We start from the raw sequence: 23,926 nt of genomic DNA, 5'->3' as shown, positions 1-23,926 counted from the left end.
CAATCCTTCATAAAATAATACAATGATCTCAAGAGCATGATATGCAGTGTTATCGGGAAACCTATGGAGGACCAAATGTAACAATATTAAAAATAAATAAACAAAAAATATATTTTAAAGAAATTTAATAAATTAATAAAGTGTACAAAAAAATAAAATAAATACATTTGAAAATTTGACATGAATGAGTATTTGCAATTTTGTGTCCTTATTTATGTATTTTTGTATTTATGTATTTCCACATTAATTTATTCCACATGTATTTATTTCTACATTTATTTATTTATATATGTTTATATTTCCATATTTATTTATTTCCACATTTATATATTTTCACATTTATTTATTTATATATTTATTTATTTCCACATTTATGTATTTCTACATTTCTGTGTCTGTATGGATGGAATGAGACGTTGTGTCGATGTAGTGACACTAGGGGTCCCTATACGAAATGCCACAACTGGCTGAACTGTGTTACGTGAACTGGCGGTGTGTGACGGGCAGACCACTGTGTGCTAGAGCACCAGGCCGACACGTTGCCTCCCCCAATTCAGTTAACCGACTGGGGCCACCAGGTCTACTTTGGGGGGGGGTGTCACAGAGACCACACCCCGGCCGGGGGGGGGGGGGGGTATTTTGAGTGGAAATACGTCACATGGTCTTGCCGAGCTTTGTCGGAAGTATGTCATGTGGAGAAGTTCCATGGTAGGTCCTACCCAACTGGGGAGGAGTTTCTACAAACATGGTGATTGGGGCAGAGAAGCCTCTGCCCAAGGAAGACGCAGTTTACCAAGAGGGAAACGAATTAGCAGAAGATATATGTCACAAGGGGTTACCTATGGGGAACCAACACATGCAGAGCACCTACCCCAGTACAGGGCTTAGTTAGCACATGTACTGAGCCGGCAGCGAGTTTCTCCGCAAATTCATCTGCCACAGGGCTTGGAGGAAATCATCCAGGGAACACAATTTGTGAACACTACTGGGAGTCAACAGCGCATGTCTTCAGCTCAGGGGAGGTGAAAGGCGCTATGCATAAGTGATACACCTGGCCAGCTGTCCCGGACTTACCTGCTTGTGCCTGCACTACACGGGACGAAACCGGTTCCACCCGGAGATTGTAGAACCTCGCAAAGGTGTTGGGTGTTACCCAGCCTGCTGCTCTGCAAATGTCTGTTAGAGGGGCACCACTGGTCAAATAGAATGGTAGAATGGACTCATAGCCCTGTGGGGGTGGTATGTCCTGGGCGTGTTATAACATTGTTATGGCGTCACCGAACACAGCAACATCAGGGCTGGCCCTGCCTCCTCCTGGGGCAGCACTTGCAGGTTCACCACCTGATCCCTAAAAGGGGTCGTGGGAACCTTGGGCACATAGCCAGATTGGGGTCTCAGGATCACGTGAGAGTAGCCTGGACAAAACTCCAGGCATGTTTCGCTGACAGAGAACGCTTGCAGGTCTCCTACCCTCTTGATGGAAGTGAGCGCAGTCAGGAGGGCAGTCTTCAAGAGAGTGCCTTAAACTCAGCTGACTGCAGTGGCTCAAGAGGGGCTCCCTGTAGACCCTGAAGAACTACAGAGAGGTCCCATGAGGGAATGAGGTGTGGTCTGAAGGGATTCAACCTCCTGGTGCCTCTCAGGAACCTGATTATCAGGTCGTGCTTCCCTAAGGACTTATCGTCCACTGTGTCGTGATGTGCCGCTATAGCGGCTACATACACCTTCAAGGTGGAGGGGGACAGCCACCCTTCCAACCTCTCCTGCAGGAAGGAAAGCACCGACCCGACTGTGCATCTCTGGGGGTCTTCGAGTCGAACAGATGCCACTTCAAGGCATACAGACGCCTCATAGAGGGGGCCCTAGCCTGAGTGATCATGTCTACCACTGTGGGTGGTAGGCCACTTAAGTCTTCCACATCCCGTCCAGGGGCCAGACTTGGAGATTCCAGAGGTCTGGTCGCGGGTGCCAGATGGTGCTCCATCCCTGAGAAAGAAGGTCCTTCCTCAGGGGAATTCGCCTGGGGGGGGCTGTCACGAGGAGCGAGAGGTCCAGGGGGCCAACTGTGTGCCAGCACATCTATACCGAGAGGTGCCTCAGTCAGGGCATACCAGAGCGGGCAGTGGGAGGATTCCTGGGAAGCGAACAGATCTACCGAGGACTCAACTGGGCTCCCAACTTCAGGTGCGGTCACCCAGTCGCAGGCCGCTGCGTGCTTGCCTGGGCAGCTGTGAGCATCGGGCTGGAGTGAAACCCTCCACTTCCCACTGAACCCACGAGGTCGTGGCGGGCACTTTTCACTGCCCAGCCCCGGTCTCTGAGCTCCTCTGCTCTCACTACCCTCGATGGTGGGGCTGCCAGGGGGTACTCTATGATTCCCCAGGTGGATAAGGCGGTTGCAGTGCACCTGTGCCCGCAAAACGTGGCACTTGGTGGAACTCTCCGAGACTCCCGTCCAGCGCCTGTAGGTTTACGTCGTCTCTGATGACTAAACTTCACGCCATGGCTCTTCTGCAGGTGCACCAAGCCAAGGTGCTAAGAGAGCTGCACAAGGGTAGGCCAGACCGTGCCTTATTCCCTCATGGGATCTCTCCGTGGTCCTGTGGGGCCTGTGCGGAGTCCCGTTTGAGCCCCTAGAGTCATTTGAGCAAAAGGCACTCTCTTTGAAGACTGCCTCCTGACTGCGCTAACTTCCATCAATAGGGTAGGGGACCTGCAGGCGTTCTCTTTCAGCAACACATGCCTGGAGTTCAGTCCGGGATGCTCTCACGTGGTCCTGAGATCCCGACCTGGCTATGTGCCCAAGGTTCCCACGACCCCGTTTAGGGATCAGGTGGTGAATCTGCAAGCTCTGCCCCAGGAGGAGGAGGACCCAGCCTTGGCATTGCTGTGTCCGGTGCGTGCTTTACACATCTATTTGGATCGCATCTAGAGCTTTAGATGCTCTGAGCAGCTCTTTGTCTGCTTTGGAGGACAGCGTAAAGGGAGCACTGTCTCCCACTGGGTCATTGACGTCATCGCTTTGGCATACCATGCCCAGGACATGCCGCCCCCCTTGGGGCTACGAGCACACTCCACTAGGAGTGTGGCAGCCTCCTGGGCTCTGACCAATGGCGCCTCTTTAGCAGACATCTGCAGAGCAGCTTGGCGGTTTATGTACGCTACATTCGCTGTGTTGTCGGTTCGCACCAACACATGCTCGCCCTGCACCATAGTGGAGAGGATGCCACTGAACCGGGGCGGGCATCTGGTGAACTGGATCGCGTAGCAGAGGCAAATCATCCTGGTGAGCCACCGCGAGGGGCAGGAGAGCTCTAATCAGGCCTCCAGTCTCCATAACAATGGCACCAGGGGGACGACTGGACTTACTGTGCCCGGGCAGGGTGGTTCGTGGCAAGGCAGAACAGGTGCCCCACCTGGAAGACAACCCAGGGGGGACGTGCTGCCTGCAAGCCCGCAACAGTGGACGGTGACTGGGGCAGGCGAGCGGCCCCAGAGACCAGCACACTTACCTGTTCACCGGCTGTCTCTCAATGGAGAACGAGGGAACAGGAAGTGCTCTGTTCGGCTGATTGACCGGAAAGACTTCCAGCGCCTGGCCGTTACGAGTGCGCTGGCCCAGGGAATGAGGAAACTGCTCTTTTATTGACCATGTGAGAGCCAAAGCCCAGAGGGCACTCGGCGATGTCATAGTCACCACACGCTGGCCCAGGGGCGATGGTGGGGCTGGAGAGATGTCCTGGGCCAAACCGGTCATGAGTGTTCACCTCATCCCTGGGCGGGCCATGTAAGGACCACCTCGAAGCCCGTCTGGGGTTCTTGGGGGCTGGCTGATGAGCAGGTGGAGCCGAGGATCTTTTTCTCTGAGGCCGGAGTGCGGGCTCCAATGGTACAGGAGCCGGGGCCAGCACCGCAAGGGAATGGTTCTGGCGAGAAGCAGGTGGGGTGTGGGACCTCGGTGGCCTGAAGGCAGCCGGGTCGTGCCGCGGCAGGATGTGTTTAATTGCCTCGGTCTGCTCTCTCACCGTTGAGAACTAATGGGCGAAATCTTTGACAGTGTCGCCAAAAAGCCCCCCTTGGGAGATGGCCGCATCAAGAAAGCAGTCTTTCTCGGTGTCACACATCTCCACAAGGTTAAGCCACAGGTGCCACTCTTGGACCATAAGCATGGACATCGTCCGCCCCAGGGTACGTGCCGTGACCTTCGCCGCAGTGTGCAGTTCCTGCATCAGCCCTGGGTCTGTCCTACCATTGTGCAGGTCTTTTAGCGCCTTGGCCTGGTGGACCTGCAGGATGGCCATGGCATGCAGGGCGGAAGCGGCCTGACCCGCGGCCTTGCAAGCCTTTGTCATTAGAAAGGAAGAGAACTTACAGGCCTTGGAAGGGAGCCTTGGTCGGTCACGCCAGGTGGCTGCGTCCTGCAGGCATAAATGCACCCCTACGGTGCGCTCTACCTGGGGAAGCTCATCATATCCCTTAGCCGCTCTGCCGTTGAGGGTAGTCAGAGTGGACGAGCCCGGGAAGCATGTACGGGCAGTAAAATGTGCCTTCCATGACTTCATTAGCTCCTCGTGCACTTCCAGGAAGAAATGCACCAGGGTCCAGAAACCAATCATCCAGCCTCAAATGCTCAAGGCAGGGTGGAGGGTTCCACTTCAGCCCAATGTTCGCAGCCACCCGGGCAAGCATGGCTGCCATCTCAGCATCCGCCTCATCCTGTGCTCTACCACCCGTGGTAACCGAAATAAGCCTATAACACATGAGAGCAAAGTATGTGTGTGTGGGAAAGGAGTTACACGCACAAAATGGTGGACGTGACTCTCGTGGAAAGTACGTCACATGAGATTTCCGGCCAGAGAATATGGCCGTGAATGTGGGCTGAGAGAAGCCGTTTAATGGCATCTGCCCGTTTACCTGTGTCTCTGCTTGTATGAAAATTTAGGGACAAAGCTGAGCATTATCACCAAGTTATTTACTAGCCAAATGTGTTTGCGGGTATTTTTGTGAGGGGTCGCATATGTGTGTGGTTAGTACGAGAGAGAGAGAATAAAGTGGCGACACCGAAGCCGGTTTTGCGATCGTGGGAGAGAAAGCAGCTGCTAGTTTATCACTCAGAGACGCGGTGAATGGCTTGTAAACCGTCCCGCGGTCTTTGGTTCTTTAATGGATAAACTCAGTGTGCCGGTCTCACCCGCGATGGTGGAAATACACAACAGTCCAACATGATTGGACTACAACACAGCAAAATCTAATTCGTGATAACAGTATGTTACATTAATACCATAAGTATTATTAGCAGCAATGAGCGGACTTGGCAGTCCATAAACTGTACAAACAATAACCTTGATACACAAGAATAACACACTATAATATTCTATCTCTGCCAAAACGTAAACCTCTTCTACTCACATGAGGATGCAGGTAGAATATGTGTTCTTCCGTCGTTTGACTCCAACTCGAGGCTCGGGTGATGACGGGAGGCCATTTCCTCGCTCTGTCGGAGGGCGATATGGCTGCTGATTCTAGGCGGGCTGGTGGAGAAATCAGTGATGTTGACTCGGTGAAGAGGGAAGAGAAATCTTCTTTCTTCACTTCTGCAGGCAAACAGATGAAGATGCGGATTGCTCGGTTGTCTCCGTTAGAGTGTTCGGTGGAACACAGAGTAATCTCAACTCGTCCAGCGAGATGGAGATTTTATGGCCACAGTTTCAAGTCATACATTGCTTCCTTGTGCAACGAGGCTACACCTGAGAGCAGCGATTAGCTGCATCTACGCACGGCACGCAAAGCTGCTGGAAGCGATGCTCAGAAGGATCTCAGAGGTATTTCAACTCCAGATGACATCATGGTTTAGGGGCTTTCTGTCGTGTGCCTCATCCAATAGGAGTTGAGAGTTTGATCCTTTGGAATTTCACTCATAGGTGTAAAGCAAGGCTTTATGGGATTTGTAGTCTGTTTTAGACTCCCTTTGTTTGATATTGGAGTGATTGTTATCAGTAAGATTTTATGACTGTGTGTGTAGGCCTCAGTCAGGCTTTACGACTGTGTGCAGGCCTGCCTTTGTCTTATATCTGAATACATGAGGCCCAACAATGATGAATAATTAATTGACAAAACTACAGTAACCTAATCAGGAATAGGGTCTAAAGACTTACTATTTGCAAAACAGAAATCTAACAGATTGATAATATCAATTACCATTATCCTAGTACCTTCGCTAACGTAAGGGCTAGAAAAGACAAAAACACTTACCTGCATAATCAAACATGTACTACTCAATGAAGAATTTGTAGCCTTTATCAAGTTTGGAACGTGTTGCAAGCGAAAATTTGTCTGCAAGTCGATGTACATCATCTAGCCGTATTTGTGGCAGATGTTCAACGGACTGTGTGAACTCCATGCTGATGGCGCTAGCATTCCACTGTGCTGGCGGAAGTAAACATACACCGTTTTGAGTCAGAACAGAAGTTGCCTGACATCATGTGAAAAGGGCCTATTGCAATGTTCTTTTCACATTGTTTATAAAATGCATAAATATATATGGAATGCATTATAATATATTCCCAAATAATAATAAAAAATGATATCTTCATGTATATTTTGGTTTGTGTAGTATTTTTTTTACATTGAAATATAAACATATTGTGTGTTTTGAACCACTTTGATCATTGGTTTACATTGGATCATTCTGTACATGCTAAGAGAGTAGCAGAGTAAATTTAACTGACAACTGCTTGTTGGCTTATTTTATTGGTGATGATGATGCTGTTTGTTATCAGTAAATGAATATAAAGAGAATTATGCAATTGCAGAGATATTATATACTATACAGGTACATGAAACAGTAAGTGTTGTTTTACACAAACCTGAGAATGTATCCTTATACAGATAATTTAATTCCAAATTCAACAAAATTAAACAAACATTGCTGTCATTTTAAAATCAGATGTCTCAGATCTCTTTTTAAGCATTTTTCAAATTAAGTTTTTTATTTCAGCTGTTTAAACATAAAATATAGGATTTAGCATTGGTGGAGTAACATTTGCCAGAGATGCGCTGATGATTCTTGCATTGGGAGTGAGAGCAAACATGAATGAAGCTATGTACTGTATGTGCAGGTTATGGGAAGGAAAAATACTCCACCTAACAACAGGTGATCAAATTATGATTTCGTGGTTGTAACAACTATTTTCAAAACCTGGAAACATACCTTTATGTAAATTATGCGCTTGAGGAAACAATTACAGTGACCGTTTGACGGCTTGTGAGCTGCATTTAATTAATTAGCTAAAACAAAGTTCTTCCTTATTCTCTCATGGCACAAAGATCATTGGATATCTGTGACAATGAATCAAAATATACTGCATATCTCTTCTGATACATTTCTGGAGACTGTTCATTCAACGCAATTATGTAATACTTGTCTACTAGACTTGATTGTATAAATATTTTTTTTTACACATCTGCAAATGTTGTATCTTCATCTAAGAGAATGTACATTTTTAAATAGATTTCAGTAGATTTCAGAAGCAGGTATTCAATCTCCACAATTCACAGTTTGTTTCCCATTTGTGCACATCATACTACAGTTTTGAAAGTTATGTTTAATTAAATGAAAAGTCTATTATGTGACATTTGTAATTACACTGCAAATAATGCATGCAGCACATTTACTCGCATTAAGAGCACATTTTTTTAAATAATTTTGTGGGGAAAAAATCAGATTCATAACAAAAGCCTGTTGTCGTTTTCCTCTCACACTTGCACATGTGTATGTTTTTAGCAGATAATGTGATGAAAAAAAAAAAAAAAGTCACATGAAGTGCTGGCCCAAGGAATGTTACTTTGATATGTTTAACTGGTTTGAGTTGTTAAGACAGCCAACACCACAAGATGAGCCTGATCTGCTTATTTGAGTGTGTGCTTTGTTACTCCTTTTACACTGAAACTGAGAATTAATCAAAGGAAAATTGTGATATATGTCCTAGTCAATGATTACTAAACCACAAATAGATGAAATTTAATTAATAATCACACTGGTCACATAACCAAAGTCTCATCCAGAAGTGTGAAACTACTGTCAAAAACACAGACCCAAAAAATCCTTCACATCAAAAAAACAAAAAAAAACAAACAAATTGCAACAGAAATATATTAAGAGTGTTTAGTAAAATGTATTGTATTATTATTATTATTATTATTATTATTATTATTATTATGGTGTTGTATCTACATCTCACAAGTACTGAATTTTGGTATTGTGACAACCATTGATAAACGGCATCAATATAAAATCCTAATCCTCATCATAATCTTCACTGTATAATCGTACCAATAGTGGGGAGCAGATTGTCATGGCTGTATTGAACAGGCAAGGCTGCTTGTGATGGAGAAGGCTCAAGCTGGCGACAAATCATCCTCAAATTCTCCATGCTCTGTATCCCGTCCTCAGTAGATATAGGGAGGAGAAGCGACCAGAGTTGGCTTTCCAAGAAAGCAAGCTGAGAGCGAAGTATTTTGAGTTTCATACCCTTGCAATGAACTCAATCAATGTCAGCAAGTGCTGTGTCAGCGAGGGCTCAGTCCAGGCAATAAGCAGCACCCATACTGAACCCCCCGTTCAGCCTCTTGATCCAGAGAAGAGGAGGCACACAAGGCTTGGATATGTTGTTTGTCTGAGCATGACAGGGAGAAGAAGAAATATAATCCACTCACTGTTAAAGGGTGTAAATTCAAATGAAGAAGCGCTGAGTCGAGTTCAGAAACAATTGATGTTATTGCAACCCTGAAGAGGAAAATTCTGCTGATGTGGCATTGTGCTACGATTTATATGCCCACGGCAAGCTCTTTCTGCCAATTGAAATTCGCATGATTATATAGGGTTTCAGAGATCATCACTCCTGAGAGGAGCTACCAAAGAGTCAGCTACCAACATGATCACATGGAAAATCAGCATGTTGTTTCCAAAAGTTCTGGTACCCTAGGATCGGCTACATAATGCCGACTTACAGACAAGCGTCAACTCCTATCAGACATTTTTTCACCAGGAAAATGGAGCTCACACGTGCACATATGGCAAACAACACTTACCGCTTGGTTAGCACAGACAGATTTTACTACACCATAGTAACCTTTTTTCTAGACTGACTGCATACATTTGAGCACATTAAACTAATGACGCTTGGCTCTAGTGGCTCACTTTCATTCTGATTGCCTAAGCTGCTCCGCTCTCTTCCAGGTAACATTCCTTGTCGGCTCCTGAGGGACTGTATAAGTGAGCCACGAGAGGAAGGAATACAGATCGTGGAGTGTTTAGGAGGGTTTGATGCAGTCTCAAGCCTTGCGTGCCTCCTTTTTAACTGTATTAAGCGGTTTGCCTGTTTGTTACAAGCACTGTAAATAGCTTGGGTTGAGCCCACGCTGACACAGCATTCTCTGAGTTTGTTTGTGTTCATGGCAAACACATGAAACTCAACACACTTTGTTCTCGGCTAAACGCTCTCATTCTGAAAGCTGAAGCCACTCCCCTCACTTCCAGCTAATGCTCCTCTGCGGCTCCTGAGGGACCGGATGAGTGAGACGAAAGAGGATGGGACACAGAGCATGGAGATTTTAGGTGGGTTTTTCACCGGCTCAAGCCTTGCATTCCTCCTTGTTCTTCATATGAAGCGGATTCACCTGAACGTGATGATCTGCGCCCTACAATCGGCGTGCATGATACGACCATGTTTGGTGGAGAAGAAGGGATGCTCACTGGGCTCTCATTAGTAAAACATGTATGCACTCAGGTTAGGCACTTGCTGTTTTTGTTTCTGAGGGTGGGAAACAGGACAAAGTTGCTTGAAGTTCTCTTTTGAGCACTTAAAACAGGGTTTACTGGATAAAGAGCATGTTGATGCTAAGTCAATTAGTTTCCTTCCTGTAAAACTCGAGTTATTAATACGTTTAGTCCGATCTCCTATGCTTGAAAATGTTCAATCTGGAGAGAACCCTGCCATTGAAAAGGCAAAAGGTGTTCACCGTGTCGACGTGCCTTCAAGCTTGTTGTCCTCTTGGCTCTGAGAGCCTTTTGGTCAGACATCAAAGTTTCACATCCTGACTCGTATGGATAGCACTGCAGTTGTGGCATATAGAAACCACCAAGGAGGAGTACGGTCAAAGCGCGCAATGTTGAACCTGGCAAACTAAGTTCTCCTCTGGAGTGAGCCATGTCTCCTATGTATGGCGCATGTCCCGGCCCACTTGAACAGCAGAACAGGTTTACTCTAGTATCAGGGTGTGAGGACGGGGTAATGGAGACCCCACCCTCAATAAGTTCAGAGGAATAGGGAGCTATTCGGGAAGCCAAGGTGAACCTTTCTGCCTCTCCAGAGACCATACATTATCTCCTCTGGTACTCCATGGCAGCAAGCTCCTACAGGCTTGGACGCCTTAGCTCATAGATGGCAGCAGAAAACAAATGAGAGTTTCCCCTGTCAACATTCTTCATCAAGTATGGTGCAAGGTATGGTAAGACAAGGAAATAATGATAATAGTTGTGACAAAAATGGACCAACAGCCACTGGGTCCCAGATGTGATAGAGCTGTGGATGCTCCCCCTCTGGAAATTTCCTTAGTGGAGGGATCTGCTTTTGCAAGCTCGAGGCACAATCTGACATCCTCAGCCAGAGCTGTGGAGACTGCATGTCTGGCCTCTGAACAAGGCTCGCCTGACACAATAGGGTTCTCACAAACATTGCTAGGTACCATACTACAGGCCAGGGCCCCCTCAGTGAGGTGGCTGTATGCCTTAAAGTGGTGACTCTTTGCTGATTGGTACTCCTCCCGTCGTGAGGACCCAAAGCATTGCCCTGTTCAGATGATACTCATAATAATTATATTTATTTATCACACATTATACATTTGCACATAAACAGTGAAATTCTTTTTTTCATATACCCCAGCTAAGCTGGGGTCAGAGTGCAGGGTCAGCCATGATACAGCACCCCTGGAGCAGATAGGGACAAGGGCCTTGCTCAAGGGCCCAACAGTGGCAACTTGGCAGTACTGGGGCTTGAGCCCCCAACCTTCTGATCAGTAACCCAGAGCCTTAGCTGCTGAGCCACCACTGCCCCACTGCCCTACTCTGTTTTATACAAGAGCATTTGGATGCAGAAGTCACTACATCCACGTTCAAAGTATAATCCGCTGCCAAAGCTGCAACTCATGACCACTAACAGGGAAATGTGTTGATACATTGCTTCATTACCCAGCATGGCTAGTGTCTCTGTCTTGGCATCGAGCCATTGGTTTCTTGTCCCCACTTTCCTTCCTATTTCTCAATATGAATGGGTGGCTAGAGCAATGCTTTTTATTACCCTGTTGGCTTGTCAGCATTGCACGTTAGAGCTACGGCATTATGGTATATGGCTCCCATAGTGTCAGCTCCTGATGCAGTGTCGAAGTTACCTTTTTGAAAGGGAACATCTTGGTTACATTTGTTCCCTGAAAGGAGGGAACGAGACACTGCGTAACTGTGAAGTAGCTACAGATTTTTCACTGTTATGGGACGAGGGATACCCTCTCCTTCCCTTCGGTTGGAAAATCCTGACAGTGTGAAGTTGGGCTCCGGCTTACAGTATATGCTCACTATGATGTCAGCATAGGCGGAGCACCAAGCTTCACCAGCCAATCAAATTGGTGTGATGGTAAAGGGTTTCAAGGTCACCACCCCTGGGAGGAGCGCAGCAACTCGTTCCCTCCTTTCAGGGAACCAAGGATACGTGAGTAACTGAGCCATTTCTGATATTACTGTGAGATAAGTCTGCAGCTACTGACACAGCATCAAAGTGACCAACTTAAGGAAACTTTGCATTTGGAGTTGAAAATAAAAATGACGAGAAAGATATAAGCAAAACATTTAGTTTAAAAATCCAGGGAATTGAAGAAATTTCCTTTCACACTTGTAATAACTTTTGTAAAATCCTGGAAATGCACCTTTATAGTATGTACATTTGCGAAAACAACATAATACTGGAGTCACAGACGTGTATACCCACATAAATATTAAGCATTTGAGCAAACAATGACATTCTTTTTTTGACCGCTTGTGAGCTGCTCTGAATTACTCAGATAGAAATACAAAGATGTTCCTTATTCCTTCGTGCTGCACGGATAATTGGATTTCTGTGTCATTTGGAATCCAAATATAGATCTTCTGATACATATCTTGAGAGCATTTAGACAATACAATGATGCAACACCTGCATGTTGTAGTTAATTCTTTGGCCACAACAATTGTTTGGATAGACTTTTAGTTTACTGTTCTGCAAACGCTGTTTCTTAAGTAGATTTATGACTTCTTTGAGAAGAAAGTATTTATTGCTATGATGACTATAATCTCCACACATCACATTTGTTTTCCCATTTAAGAACATCATATTGCAGTAATCATTTGGTGATAAATTTGATGTTTAATTTGTAATGTAACACTAGAAACTGCAACTAATGCAGGCATCAGTTTATATTCTCATTCACATAACAGTGCGCTACATAATTTTTTTAAAATTAATTTTAATAATCAGTGGCCGCAAATAAACACCTAAAATCAATTTAATATTATAAAATTTGTTGTATATTTTAACTGTATCGTATATGTTTTAACTTTAAATTTACATATCTGTACGGGAAGCAGAATGCACTATATGACACATTTGACAAAGCTAATTTTCATCTTTTCTGAAGAATATTTTGTCTGTTTTTATTTTTGTATATAGTAATTTGTGTAATACACACCTATATGTGGCCTGATACATTTGAGCCTTTTAAAGTCCCTCCTCATTAAAATATGATTTTTTTCTCCACATTAATTAAATCAAATTTAACATTGCACATGATGTACAGTGTAAAAAAATAAACTAAAAAATATTTTAAAAAAAAGGAAAAAGAAAAAAAATAAAGAAAATAAAAAACTGAACACAATATTTGCTTGAGAACTATGTGGGAAATAAAATGGTGAGGTGAAAACTTCGTTTTGATTACTATGTATCTTTTGCATTATATCATTATGTAATTAATCATCACAATAAAGCAAATATTCCTTTATTTTGTATCACATCAACTGACACTTCATCATTCTAATCTTAGAGGTAAAATAAATAAACAATATCATTTGTATTTTAAGTGAATTTACAAAAACTTAGACATGTTCTAGTGTAATAATATAAGAAAACTTATATTTGTAGGATTTCCTTGTCAGTTATCATTGGAGGAAATGGACAGATTAAATGAAAACTCCAAAGAGAAGTTCTAAAGATGCTGCTTAATAAACAAATCCTGATAATTCTGCACTCATGTCAAAAGATCCTTATAGGCAAAGATTCTGGTTGAGAATAATATATTTGTGTCATTTTGGGTGTTACATTATATTTATTATTGCAAGACATTACAGCTGAAATCACATGGAGAGACTCTATAAAAAGCCATATCAGTAGAGATCAGATAAACATGCTCCTGTTAAGACTGATTACAGATAAAACATTATTTAACAAAAATTATTGGAAAGAATAAGGGAATGACATTTCATTCACTGTACAATGCCAAGTGTTTCATCATGTGTTTTTGACACAAACTCAAACAACATACATTTAATTAATTTTATCCACTAGATGAGAGTGAAGGACAAGAGTGAACAGCAGTTGTGTAGCAAGACTATGAGGGTTACATAACATAGGCCAATTAAAAATAAAAAAAAATAACAACTAACAAATAAACAAACATTGTGGTCAGTGTGAAATACTCTATCCAACTGTTGCAGATCTATTTTAAGGACTTTTCGATCAAGTCTTTGATTTCAGCTGTGTTTAAAACATAAATGATAGAATTTAATGTTGGTGGAACAACACATGCCAGAGATGTGCAGATTATTCTTGCATTGGGAGAGAGAGCAAACATGATTACAGCAATATATATGCAGATTATGGGAAGGAAAATACTCTTGACTAACAACAGGTGAGAAAAACAGGTCTTCAGGGCCTTGATACACCCTTCCCAAGTTAAAATTCTGCTTAGGGCAAGAAAATTACCCAAATATGACAAGACTACATTGTAACTACAGTGCAGCTAATGCATGGAGCACATTCACTCACACTAAGAGCACAGTTTTTAAAATTCATTTTGTGGAGAAATAAAAAGTATGTATATTCTGTCTTAGAAGTTAACAATCAGTTTAGTGGGACCAAAAATATCCACCAAAAATTATGTGAATATGTTATGGCTTAACTTAATTTTTTTCTTTCTTTATATCTATCCATCCATCCATCCATTTTCTATTCCACCTTACTCATGTAGGGTCGCAGAAGTGCTAGAGTCTATCTCAGCTACCTTGGGCCGAAGAAAGCGGAACTCATTGAACAGGTGTCGAGTTATTTTGTATATTTATTTTGTATAACGTTTTATACTCTATTCCAAATGTTCTATTCTGTCAGCTCAAACCAGTCTAGCCACTGTCCTCTGACCATTAACAAGCCATTTTCACCCACAGAACTGCCAATTGCTGGATGTTTTTTGTTTTTCTCTTTACACTCTAGAGACTGTTGTGCATGAAAATCCCAGAAGACCAGCAGTTACAGAAATACTCAAATCAGCCCATCTGGCACCAAAAATCATGCCATGGCCTAAATCACTGAGATCACATTTTATCCCCATTCTGATGGTTGATGTGAACATGAGCTCCTGACCCAAATCTGCTTGATTTTATACATTACGCTGCTGCCAAATGATTGGCTGATTAGATAATTGCATGAATAAGTAAATGTAAAGGTGTACCTAATAAAGTGGCCGGTGAGATCGCATTACAGCGGAGAATTCAAAATCACACAAAATGACAGCGATTCCAGGCCCAGATACAGTGGTGAACTTTTACACTAAACACCGTGGCGAGATCGGAATCATAACTGGACTGGAGAAAGCGTGTTTTTGGCTGAAGTTCTGCTACTCACACTACAAATATGAAGGAGCTATTAGTTTACATTCCATTGCGTCTTCTCCGTACCTCTGATCATGGACAGGATAACACAATGGCTTTTTCAAAAACAGAGGACAATGATGAAAACTTAAATCTCAATTTCAGGTCAACTTTCTTTGTGGTTTCCTTTACATTGTGTGAAAGTTAATGGGATTTAAGCCTACAGGGTTTACTGGCACTCTATGTTCAAGACAACAAAGTTGAAATACTAGATAACTTTACACAGACAAGGTTAGTAAGTGATTTTATCACACTATTGTCATGTTAACACATATTATGTTTACGTTTTGCGGCTGTACTTTTGAAACAGTGTGTAGTTAATATTTTGTGTATTGAACCCGATTTATTTTTTTAGAAAAAGAGAGATGAGTCAAAATTATTTTCAACATTATGCCACAATATCTTTCAATAGAGTTCAACTTGTATTAAACCTGAAACATTCCTTGTAAGAATAAATATCTATAAATGAATATTAGGTCTCTAAGCAGTCCTGGTTTAGTTGGCAATGCCTGTTTTCACTTCATTCTCAAAAGTTTGAACAAAATATCAGAATCTTCCATTTGCAAGCTGTTCTATCATATTTACTCTTCACACGTTCATACTTTTGTCACATGATTGATGTACAGCAAAATGCCCCAAGACTTTTGTTTCCTCTCACATTTTGATGTTCAGTCATTTCTATCGTGAGAGAGTGTGAGTGAGTTGTTAGTTCTTTACCCCCTCCCTTCCTCCACTCCTTCCCACCCACTACAATCCCACCTTTGCACACCCATTTAATTAACCATTTAAATATGAGGTCTGATGGACTGGTGCTGAACTAGGGGATTTTCATGGCACGTGGACTAGGATACAATGGATTAGGATAAACTTTTTTTTTTTTTTTTTTGTTATAAACTTGAAGTTATAAACTTGAAATGTTTCAATAACTAAAAAGTGGTCCAGAAGCTATTAGCATTGTGCCCTTGCTGTGAACTTGGCAGGACCCACAATAATGTATGCATTCTAGGGGTACTGATGCAAATTCTCCTGTAATTAAAAAATTATTTAACTAAATGTTAAAAAAGTCAGTTCACCTATTTAAAGACACCTTAATTGAGGAATACCTGGAGTGGCAGGCCAAAAGACCACTTAAAGTAAAAAGAATAGTCAAAAATTAGACAGCCATGTAATTTTTGACCCACATATGTGTTCTAGGGTTAAACAAATATTGATTGTTTTAAACTCATGTCAAAATATCCTTCTCTAGGTAAAGACAAAGATTGATACTCTAATTGATACTAATATATTTGTGTCAGTTTGGGTGTGTGTAACATTAGATTTAATGTGTTAAAATTGATTGTTAAAATTTATTACAGATTTGGCAAGCATTAGGAAATGATATTTAAGTTACTCTACAATGTCAAGCATTTCTTCATGTGTTTTTTTCATAAAATCAAACAACATACACTTAATTCAATTTATCAACTAGATGACAGTGAAGAACTAGAGTGAACAGCATTTGTGCAGCTAGAATATTAGGGTAATATAACATAGGCCCAGTAAACAAATGACAATTAAAGAAATAATAATATATTGTGGTCAGTGTGAAATACTCTGTCCAATTGTTGCAAATCTATTTTTAAGGACTTTTTGCATCAAGTCTTTGATTTCTGCTGTGTTTAAAACATAAATTATAGGATTTAGCATTGGTGGAATAACAAATGCCAGAGATGTGCTGATGATTCTTGCATTGGGAGAGAGAGCAAACATGAATGCAGCAATGTATGTGCAGGTTATGGGGAGGAAAAATACTCCGACTAACAACAGGTGAGAAACACAGGTCTTAAGGGCCTTGATACGCCCTTCCCAAGTTGTAATTCTGATTAGGGCCAGAAGAATGCCAATATATGACACAATTATAATGGCCAATGGTGCTACAAGGTATAAAGCTGTGCAGAGGTTTGCCATTAAATTATTCATGCTATTGTCATTACATGCCAACCTATACACTGGTCCATGGTCACAAAAATAACTTTGTATCACATTGGATTTACAGAATGAAAGCCGGGTGAGTAAAGACACTGTCAAGGCCATCACAAAAGTGTTAAATGCCCATATTGCTGAAAAAATTAAAGACATACCAGTATTTGTAACAATGGCATGGTATCTTAGTGGCAAGCAAATAGCAATGAAGCGATCAAATGCAAGGACAACAAGAGAGAGACTTTGCATAGAACCAAAGAGAAACACAAAATACATGTTTAACAAACAGCTATTGTAAGAGATGTACTGTGACTCAAAAAGCAAAGTCTTCAACATGTTAGGAATCAGGGCATTTGTTTCACCAATGTCAGCCAAGGCCAAGTTAAACACACCAATGTACTTTGGACTGTGCAGACTCCGGTCAAGAGCTATAATGAAAAGAACTACAGAGTTTCCAATTACAGCAATGAAATAAGTAAAAAATAAAAAAATATAGTAATAACTGCTGTATGGTATACCTGAAAGTCCAGTGATGAAAAAATATGCAGGACGCACAATGGAGATATTTTGAGAAAAAATCATATTTATGGCACTCATGTTAACTTTGCATTCGATGTTCTGCCCAAGCTGAAAATACAAATTAACAGAAAGCTATGAGCAAAACCTTTTTAAAAGTCTAGGGAATTCACAAAATTTTCATTTCATATTGGTAACAACTATTTTCAAATCCTGTAAATATACCTTTATGTAAATTTGCAAACACAACTGCAAAAGATTTGAATCACAGACCTGTAAAAATAAACATAAAGATTAAGCACTTGAGCAATCAATGACAGTGAATGTTTGACAGCTTGTGAGCTGCTTTGAATTACTCGTTCTTCCTTATTCTCTCATATCGCAAAGATCATTGGATATCTATGATAATGAATCCAAATATATACCTATTCTGATACATCTCTTGAGAGCATTCACTCAACACAATGATGTACAAGTCAAACAATGCAAGTCATTGTTTGAATTAATAACAGAGGCTTGGGCACGTCTTTCCAACTATAGCAATGGCAGATTTGTCTGTTTCTAAGGAAGATCCTGAATCTGTGGCGTAAGGAAACGGTTAGACACAAAAGAGGGTTTTAGGGATGCTCCTTGGTTATTCCAGCAATATCACACTTGCTGTCATGCGATTGTTCTGTATATTAGCATGCCTGTGATAGTCAGCCAGTTGTTATCACAAAATAAACCGACAGGGTGGGGTTTTGTTTCCCCATGAATTAGACAGCTACTAACTTACTAACTAACTAACTGTAAAAGCAGTTTTCCTTCTTAAGGTGAGGCTTTATTTTTCCTCTTCACCACACCACTTTCCAGTTTTCCTTTTAAGCACTGAGCTAAATCCTATCACACACTGATTTCACAAATAAACTTTCACTAACAATCCTTGCTCTGGCTCGGCTCTGTCGTGTCCAGTCTCTCTCTCTCGTCTGAGTGCTGCGTGGCCCTTTTTATGCCGCTCTCCCCGTGCTCACTGAAATTAGAGACAGGTGTTAGACATAATTTAGCTCAGGTGTAAGCGCCCTTACCGCTTTCTCTCTCTCCGGAGAGATGCTTGACCACGCCCCCGCTGCCACACTAACTAAATAAATGGACATCAAATATTTATTTGTGTTGAAATTGTGTAATTATGTGAGAATAAAGAAATCGCTGAACAGCCGAATTCCATCTCTGGTTTTGTTGGTGTTTATTTTGTGAAAATCACCATCTGACTCCTCATTGCTTAGTGCAAGACTACTTGCCATTGCCAAATAAATAAATGGACATGAAACATTGATCTCCACTGAATGCCTTTCTTCCCGGAAGTGCACGAGGAGCTAACGAAGTCGTGGAAGGCATCTTTATCTGCCCGTACATGCTTCTCGGGCTTGTCCTCGACGGTGGAGCGGTTAAGGGATATGTCGAGCTCACCCAGCTAGTGTGCAGTAGCGATGCATTTATGCCCGCAGGGTGCAGCCACCTGGTGCGACCGACCAAGGCTCCCTTCCAAGAACTGTAAGTTCTCTTCCTTTTTAATGACGAAAGCTTACAAGGCCGCGGGTCAAGCCGCTTCCACCCTGCACACCATGGCCATTCTGCAGGTCCACCAGGCCAAGGTGCTGAAAGATCTGCATGAGGGTAGAACTGATCAAGGGCTGATGCAGGAACTGAAAGTCACGGCATGCGCCCTGGGCCAGACGATGTCCACTCTTGTGGTCCAAGAGTGGCACCTGTGGCTCAACCTTGCGGAGATGCGTGACGCCGAAAAAGTTTGCTTACTCGATGCGCCCATCTCCCAAGGGGGGCTTTTTGGTGACACCGATGATTTTGCCCATCAGTTCTCGACAGTGAGGAAGCAGACCGAGGCGATTAAGCACATCTTGCCATGGCGCGACTTGGCCGCCTTCAGGCCTCGAAGTCCCATGCCCCGTCTGCTTCTCGCCAGAGCCATTCCCCTGCGGTGCCGGCCCCGGCTCCCATACCATCGGAGCCCATATGCCGGCCTCAGAGAAGAAGATCCTCCAGCGGGAAGTCGGCTGGCCCCCAAGAACCCCGGATGGGCTTCGAGGTGGTCCTGGCATGAGCAACCCAGGGATGAGGCGATTGACTCTGACCGGTCTGGCCCGGGTAAACTCTTCAGCCCCACCATCAACCCTGGGCCAGTGCATTGCAAGTATTATATTGCCGGGTCAGTAAAAGAGCAGTTTCCTCATTCCCTGGGACAGCACACTCACATCGGCAAGGCGCTGGAAGCCTTTTCGGTCAATCAGGCAAACGCGAGAACCTCCTGTTCCCTCATTCTCCATCGAGAGACAGCCGGCAAACAGGTAAGTGTGCTGGTCTCTGGGGTCACTTGCCCGCTCACCAGAAGGTAGCGGTGCCAGTGAAACAATTTCAGAGGCTCCTGGGACATATGCCATCCCCGACGGCAGTTCTTCCCCTTGGGTTGATGCATATGAGTCTGCTTCAGCACTGGCTACAGACTTGAGTCCCGAGGTGGGCATGGCACCACAGCACCCAGTGTGTGACCATCACACCACAGTGCCGTCAGACATTCAGCCCTTGGTCGGCCCTGGCGTTTCTAAGGGCAGTCGTTCCCCTAGAGCAAGTCTCAAGGCATGTCGTAGTCAAGACAGATGCCTAGAACTCGGGCTGGAGTGCCGTGTGCAACAGGCAGGCAGTCTAGGGGCTCTGGACAGGGCCCGACTCCTTTGGCAGAGCATCATCTGCTTAGAGTTGCTGGCAGTATTGCTGGCCCTGCGGAGGCTTCGGCCATTGATTCAGGGCAAGCATGTGTTGGTCCGGACCGACAACACAGCAACTGTATCGTACATAAACCACCAAGGCGGCGTATGCTTACATCGCATGTCGCAACTCGCCCGCCGCCGCCTCCTCTGGAGTCAGCAGATGTTGAAGTCGCTGCGAGCCACTTACCTTCTGGGCATCCTCAACCATGCAGCGGACACGCTCTCACGGCAGGTAAGGCTCCGTGGGGAGTGGGGACTCCACCCCCACATAGTCCAGCTGATTTGGGAGAGATTCGGGGAGGCACAGGTAGACCTGTTCGCCTCAAAGTTCTCTCACTGCCCCCTTTGGTACTCCCTGTCCGAGGTTCCAGACATGCACGGGTGTCTTGGTGTACAGCTGGTCTCGGGGGCTGTGCAAGTATACGTCTCCTCCAGTGACCTGATCAACAGGTTCCTCAAGGGCGTGAGGAGGTTGAATCCTCTTAAACCATGCCTGATTCCCTCTTGGGATCTCTCTGTGGTCCTACCTGCCTTAAAGAGAGCCCCCTTTGAGCCCCTGGAGCAGGCCGAGCTCAGTACTTTGTCTCTGAAAATGGCCCTCCTGGTGGTGCTCACTTCCATCAAGAGGGTGGGGGACCTGCAGGTGCTCTCTGTTATCAACGAATGCCTGGAGTTCGGGCCGGCACACTCTCTCATGATCTTGAGACCCCAGCCCGGTTACGTGCCCAAAGTTCCCACCACTCCTTTTCGGGACCAGGTGGTGAACCTGCAAGCACTCCCTTCAGAGGAGGAAGACCCGGCCTTGTCGTTGCTGTGTCCAGTTTGTGCCCTGCGAATCTATCTGGACCGCTCGCAGAGCTTTAGATGCTCGGAGCAGCTCTTTGTCTGTTTTGGAAGACAGCAGAAGGGAAAATCTGTCTTCAAGCAGAGGCTAGCCCATTGGATTGAGGATGCCATTTCTCTTGCATACCAATCTCAGGACTTGCCATGCCCATTGGGAGTCCGGGCGCACTCCACTAGAGGTGTTGCATCCTCCTGGGCACTGGCAAGGGGGACCTCTCTAGCAGACATATGCAGAGCTGCGGGTTGGGCTACACCCAATACCTTTGTGAGGTTTTATAACCTACACATAGACCCGGTTTTGACCCGAGTGTTATGCAGTAACAGCAGGTAGACTTGGCGGCCGGTTGGGTGTACTGCTTGCATTGCGCCTTTCTCCTTTTTCAAAGGTGATAATGTGTGCCTTTTTGTCCACAACAGTTCCCTGTATCCGGTGAACCCTGGACGCCTCTTTAATTCTTAAGCACTGTTCGGTGACGAACTCGGCAGAGGAGTAACGACACCAGGCCCAGTATTTGTGGTATTCCCCTTTTCAGGTGAGCCCATGTGCTTGGGCTCAGTGCTCCATGCGTGGTGATTCCCCCTTGGTAATCCCATATGATGAGTTTCCACTGTTCGGGTTCCCCTTAGATGAATGCTGTGTTTCTCCTCGCCAGAGCTTTCTCTGCCTCGGCCACTGTGGCTGTGTACCCTCTCTGTAGATAGGGTCCTCCGGTGGTATTATTCCATATGTGAACTTCCCCGTTGGTAAGTCCATGTGAGGTATTCTCCACATGTTAACCTCCCTCCAGTAGGATGTGGTCTCCTTAGTGCTCTCCTTCCTGGAGAGGGAAGAGCACTTCCCAGAGCTATTCTAGAAAGTGCTTGGCAGGAAATTGCTTAACAGCAAATCAGGAAAGGCACCGCCAGTATCCTACTTGGGTAAGTGCCTCCTCCCCCGTTAACGGGACTAGGGAGACGCCTTACCTAACTTGCTTGAAGGTCACGACGTGGTTGAGAGCTCACTGTGAGGCACGCAGCAGCTTGCCCATGTCCACTCTTCCATACCTCGGGACATGGTTCAGCACCTGCGGTGTTTCCTATAGGAACCCCTAGTGTCTCTACATCGACGCAACGTCGAGTGAGTGACAGACAGGGAACATCTTGGTTACTGATGTAACCTCTGTTCCCTGATGGAGGGAACGAGATGTTGTGTCCTTCCTGCCGCGGCACTGAACCAGCCGCTGACATGGCTGGGACTCTCTATCGGCTCCTCAGCATAAATCTGAATGAGTGGTGCACGCCATCTCCTTTTATACCGGTATGTCCGGAGGCGGAGAGTGGCATGCAAATTCCACTCGCCAATTCTCATTGGCCTTTTCTATTTTAAGCAAAGGTGATTGGGGCTCTCAAGAACGAAGCCCTAGTGTCACTACATCGACACTACGTCTCGTTCCCTCCATCAGGGAACAAAGGGTACATCAGTAACCAAAACATTTTTGAAATTGATGACTTGGACCAAATAATAAAGAAAAGCAGCCAATAAGTGCCCAACATAGATGGGAACTCCTTCAATACTGTTTAAAAAGCATCCCAGGGTGATTCCTCCAGAAGTTGGTTGAGAAAATGTCAAGAGTACATGTCTGCAAATTCTAGGCAAAGGGTGACTACTTTGAAGATGCTAAAATATAACACAGTTTTGATTTATTTTGGATTTTGTTTAGTCACAACATAATTCCCATAGTTCCATTTATGTTATTCCATAGTTTTGATGACTTTACTATTATTTTAAAATGTAAAAAAAAATAAAACTAAAAAAAATTATAATAAAGAATGAGTAAGTGTTTCAAAACTTTTGACCGGTAGTGTATTTCTATATTTCTGTGTCCGTATGCTAATGAGGGGGCATGCTTTCTACTTCAGGCATAACAATCAAGCTCAGAATGCTCCAGAGTGAAGCTTGTAGGCCACAATGACATCTTGTGGTTGAAAAAATGAAATACTTGAAATATAGCCACAAATAGGTGTGGGCGTGCATTGAGAAATAATAAAATGTACCTGTGAGTAGCGCAATTCGAATAGGAAATTAATTATCTCTATTGAATAACTTGGAGGTGGGCAAAATGACCAAAATCTCTGATCCCGGTTTAACCCGTTCATACGCACCATCACATATGTTAATAACTGGGCCCCACAGAGTAGCGTCACACATATGTTTTTCTGCAACAGCCAGTTACGTTACAAGTTGCCAGAATCAAATCAGCTTTCGTGCACAGGCTGTACTGGTCAAGCGCCTGTAATTTATATTTGCTCAAACTGTTACTCATACAGTTTTTAAACCACAAAATAAGTTCATTTTATATCCTTACATCCAAGAACATATATTCCAGGGGGGATGGGAGGGAGGTAACCCCCCAATAATCAAAACAAGCAAGTACAACCCCCATAATATTTATACCATGCTCACCAAAGTATCACGATAAAAAATTGACAGTTATACGCACAATCAACACATCAAACGTGATCTTCCTCAGATGCGTGCTGAAATGTTGGTTTACATTAGTAGCAGTTGTCATTTGTCAAACATACAGCAACTCAAAGAGTTTTTTCAACCACATAATATGTTTATTTTATGTAACCAAATTGTCACCAAAGTACCTTGATAATAATTCACAGCTTGTATATGCACAGCCATCATATCTAAACGCAATCTTCCCATGCACGCAGCCACATCTTCTTGGGTGCAGATGCGGTTTTCATTCACACAAATAGCAACTCAAACAGTCTTTTCAGGCATATAATAGGTTCGTTTACTGAAACAGAGAGCCAAACTATTACAAAAGCACCATGATAACAGTTTAAA

The 23,926-nt window shown here is 43.9% G+C and overlaps 1 protein-coding gene across 1 annotated transcript; it reads right to left on the bottom strand.

Moving 5' to 3' along the window:
* Positions 1 to 16,582: 16,582 nt before the first annotated feature.
* On the bottom strand, positions 16,583 to 17,563 carry LOC127422154 (olfactory receptor 1M1-like). The gene has a single exon (XM_051665492.1). It carries the CDS (start codon positions 17,561 to 17,563, stop codon positions 16,583 to 16,585), a length of 981 nt encoding a protein of 326 aa, XP_051521452.1.
* Positions 17,564 to 23,926: the final 6,363 nt, after the last annotated feature.

This window comes from Myxocyprinus asiaticus, chromosome 31 (genome assembly GCF_019703515.2).
Source record: "Myxocyprinus asiaticus isolate MX2 ecotype Aquarium Trade chromosome 31, UBuf_Myxa_2, whole genome shotgun sequence".
NCBI classification, from domain to species: domain Eukaryota; kingdom Metazoa; phylum Chordata; class Actinopteri; order Cypriniformes; family Catostomidae; genus Myxocyprinus; species Myxocyprinus asiaticus.
The sequence above is the reverse complement of the archived record's forward strand: the minus strand, read 5'-3'. Positions and strand labels throughout refer to the sequence as shown.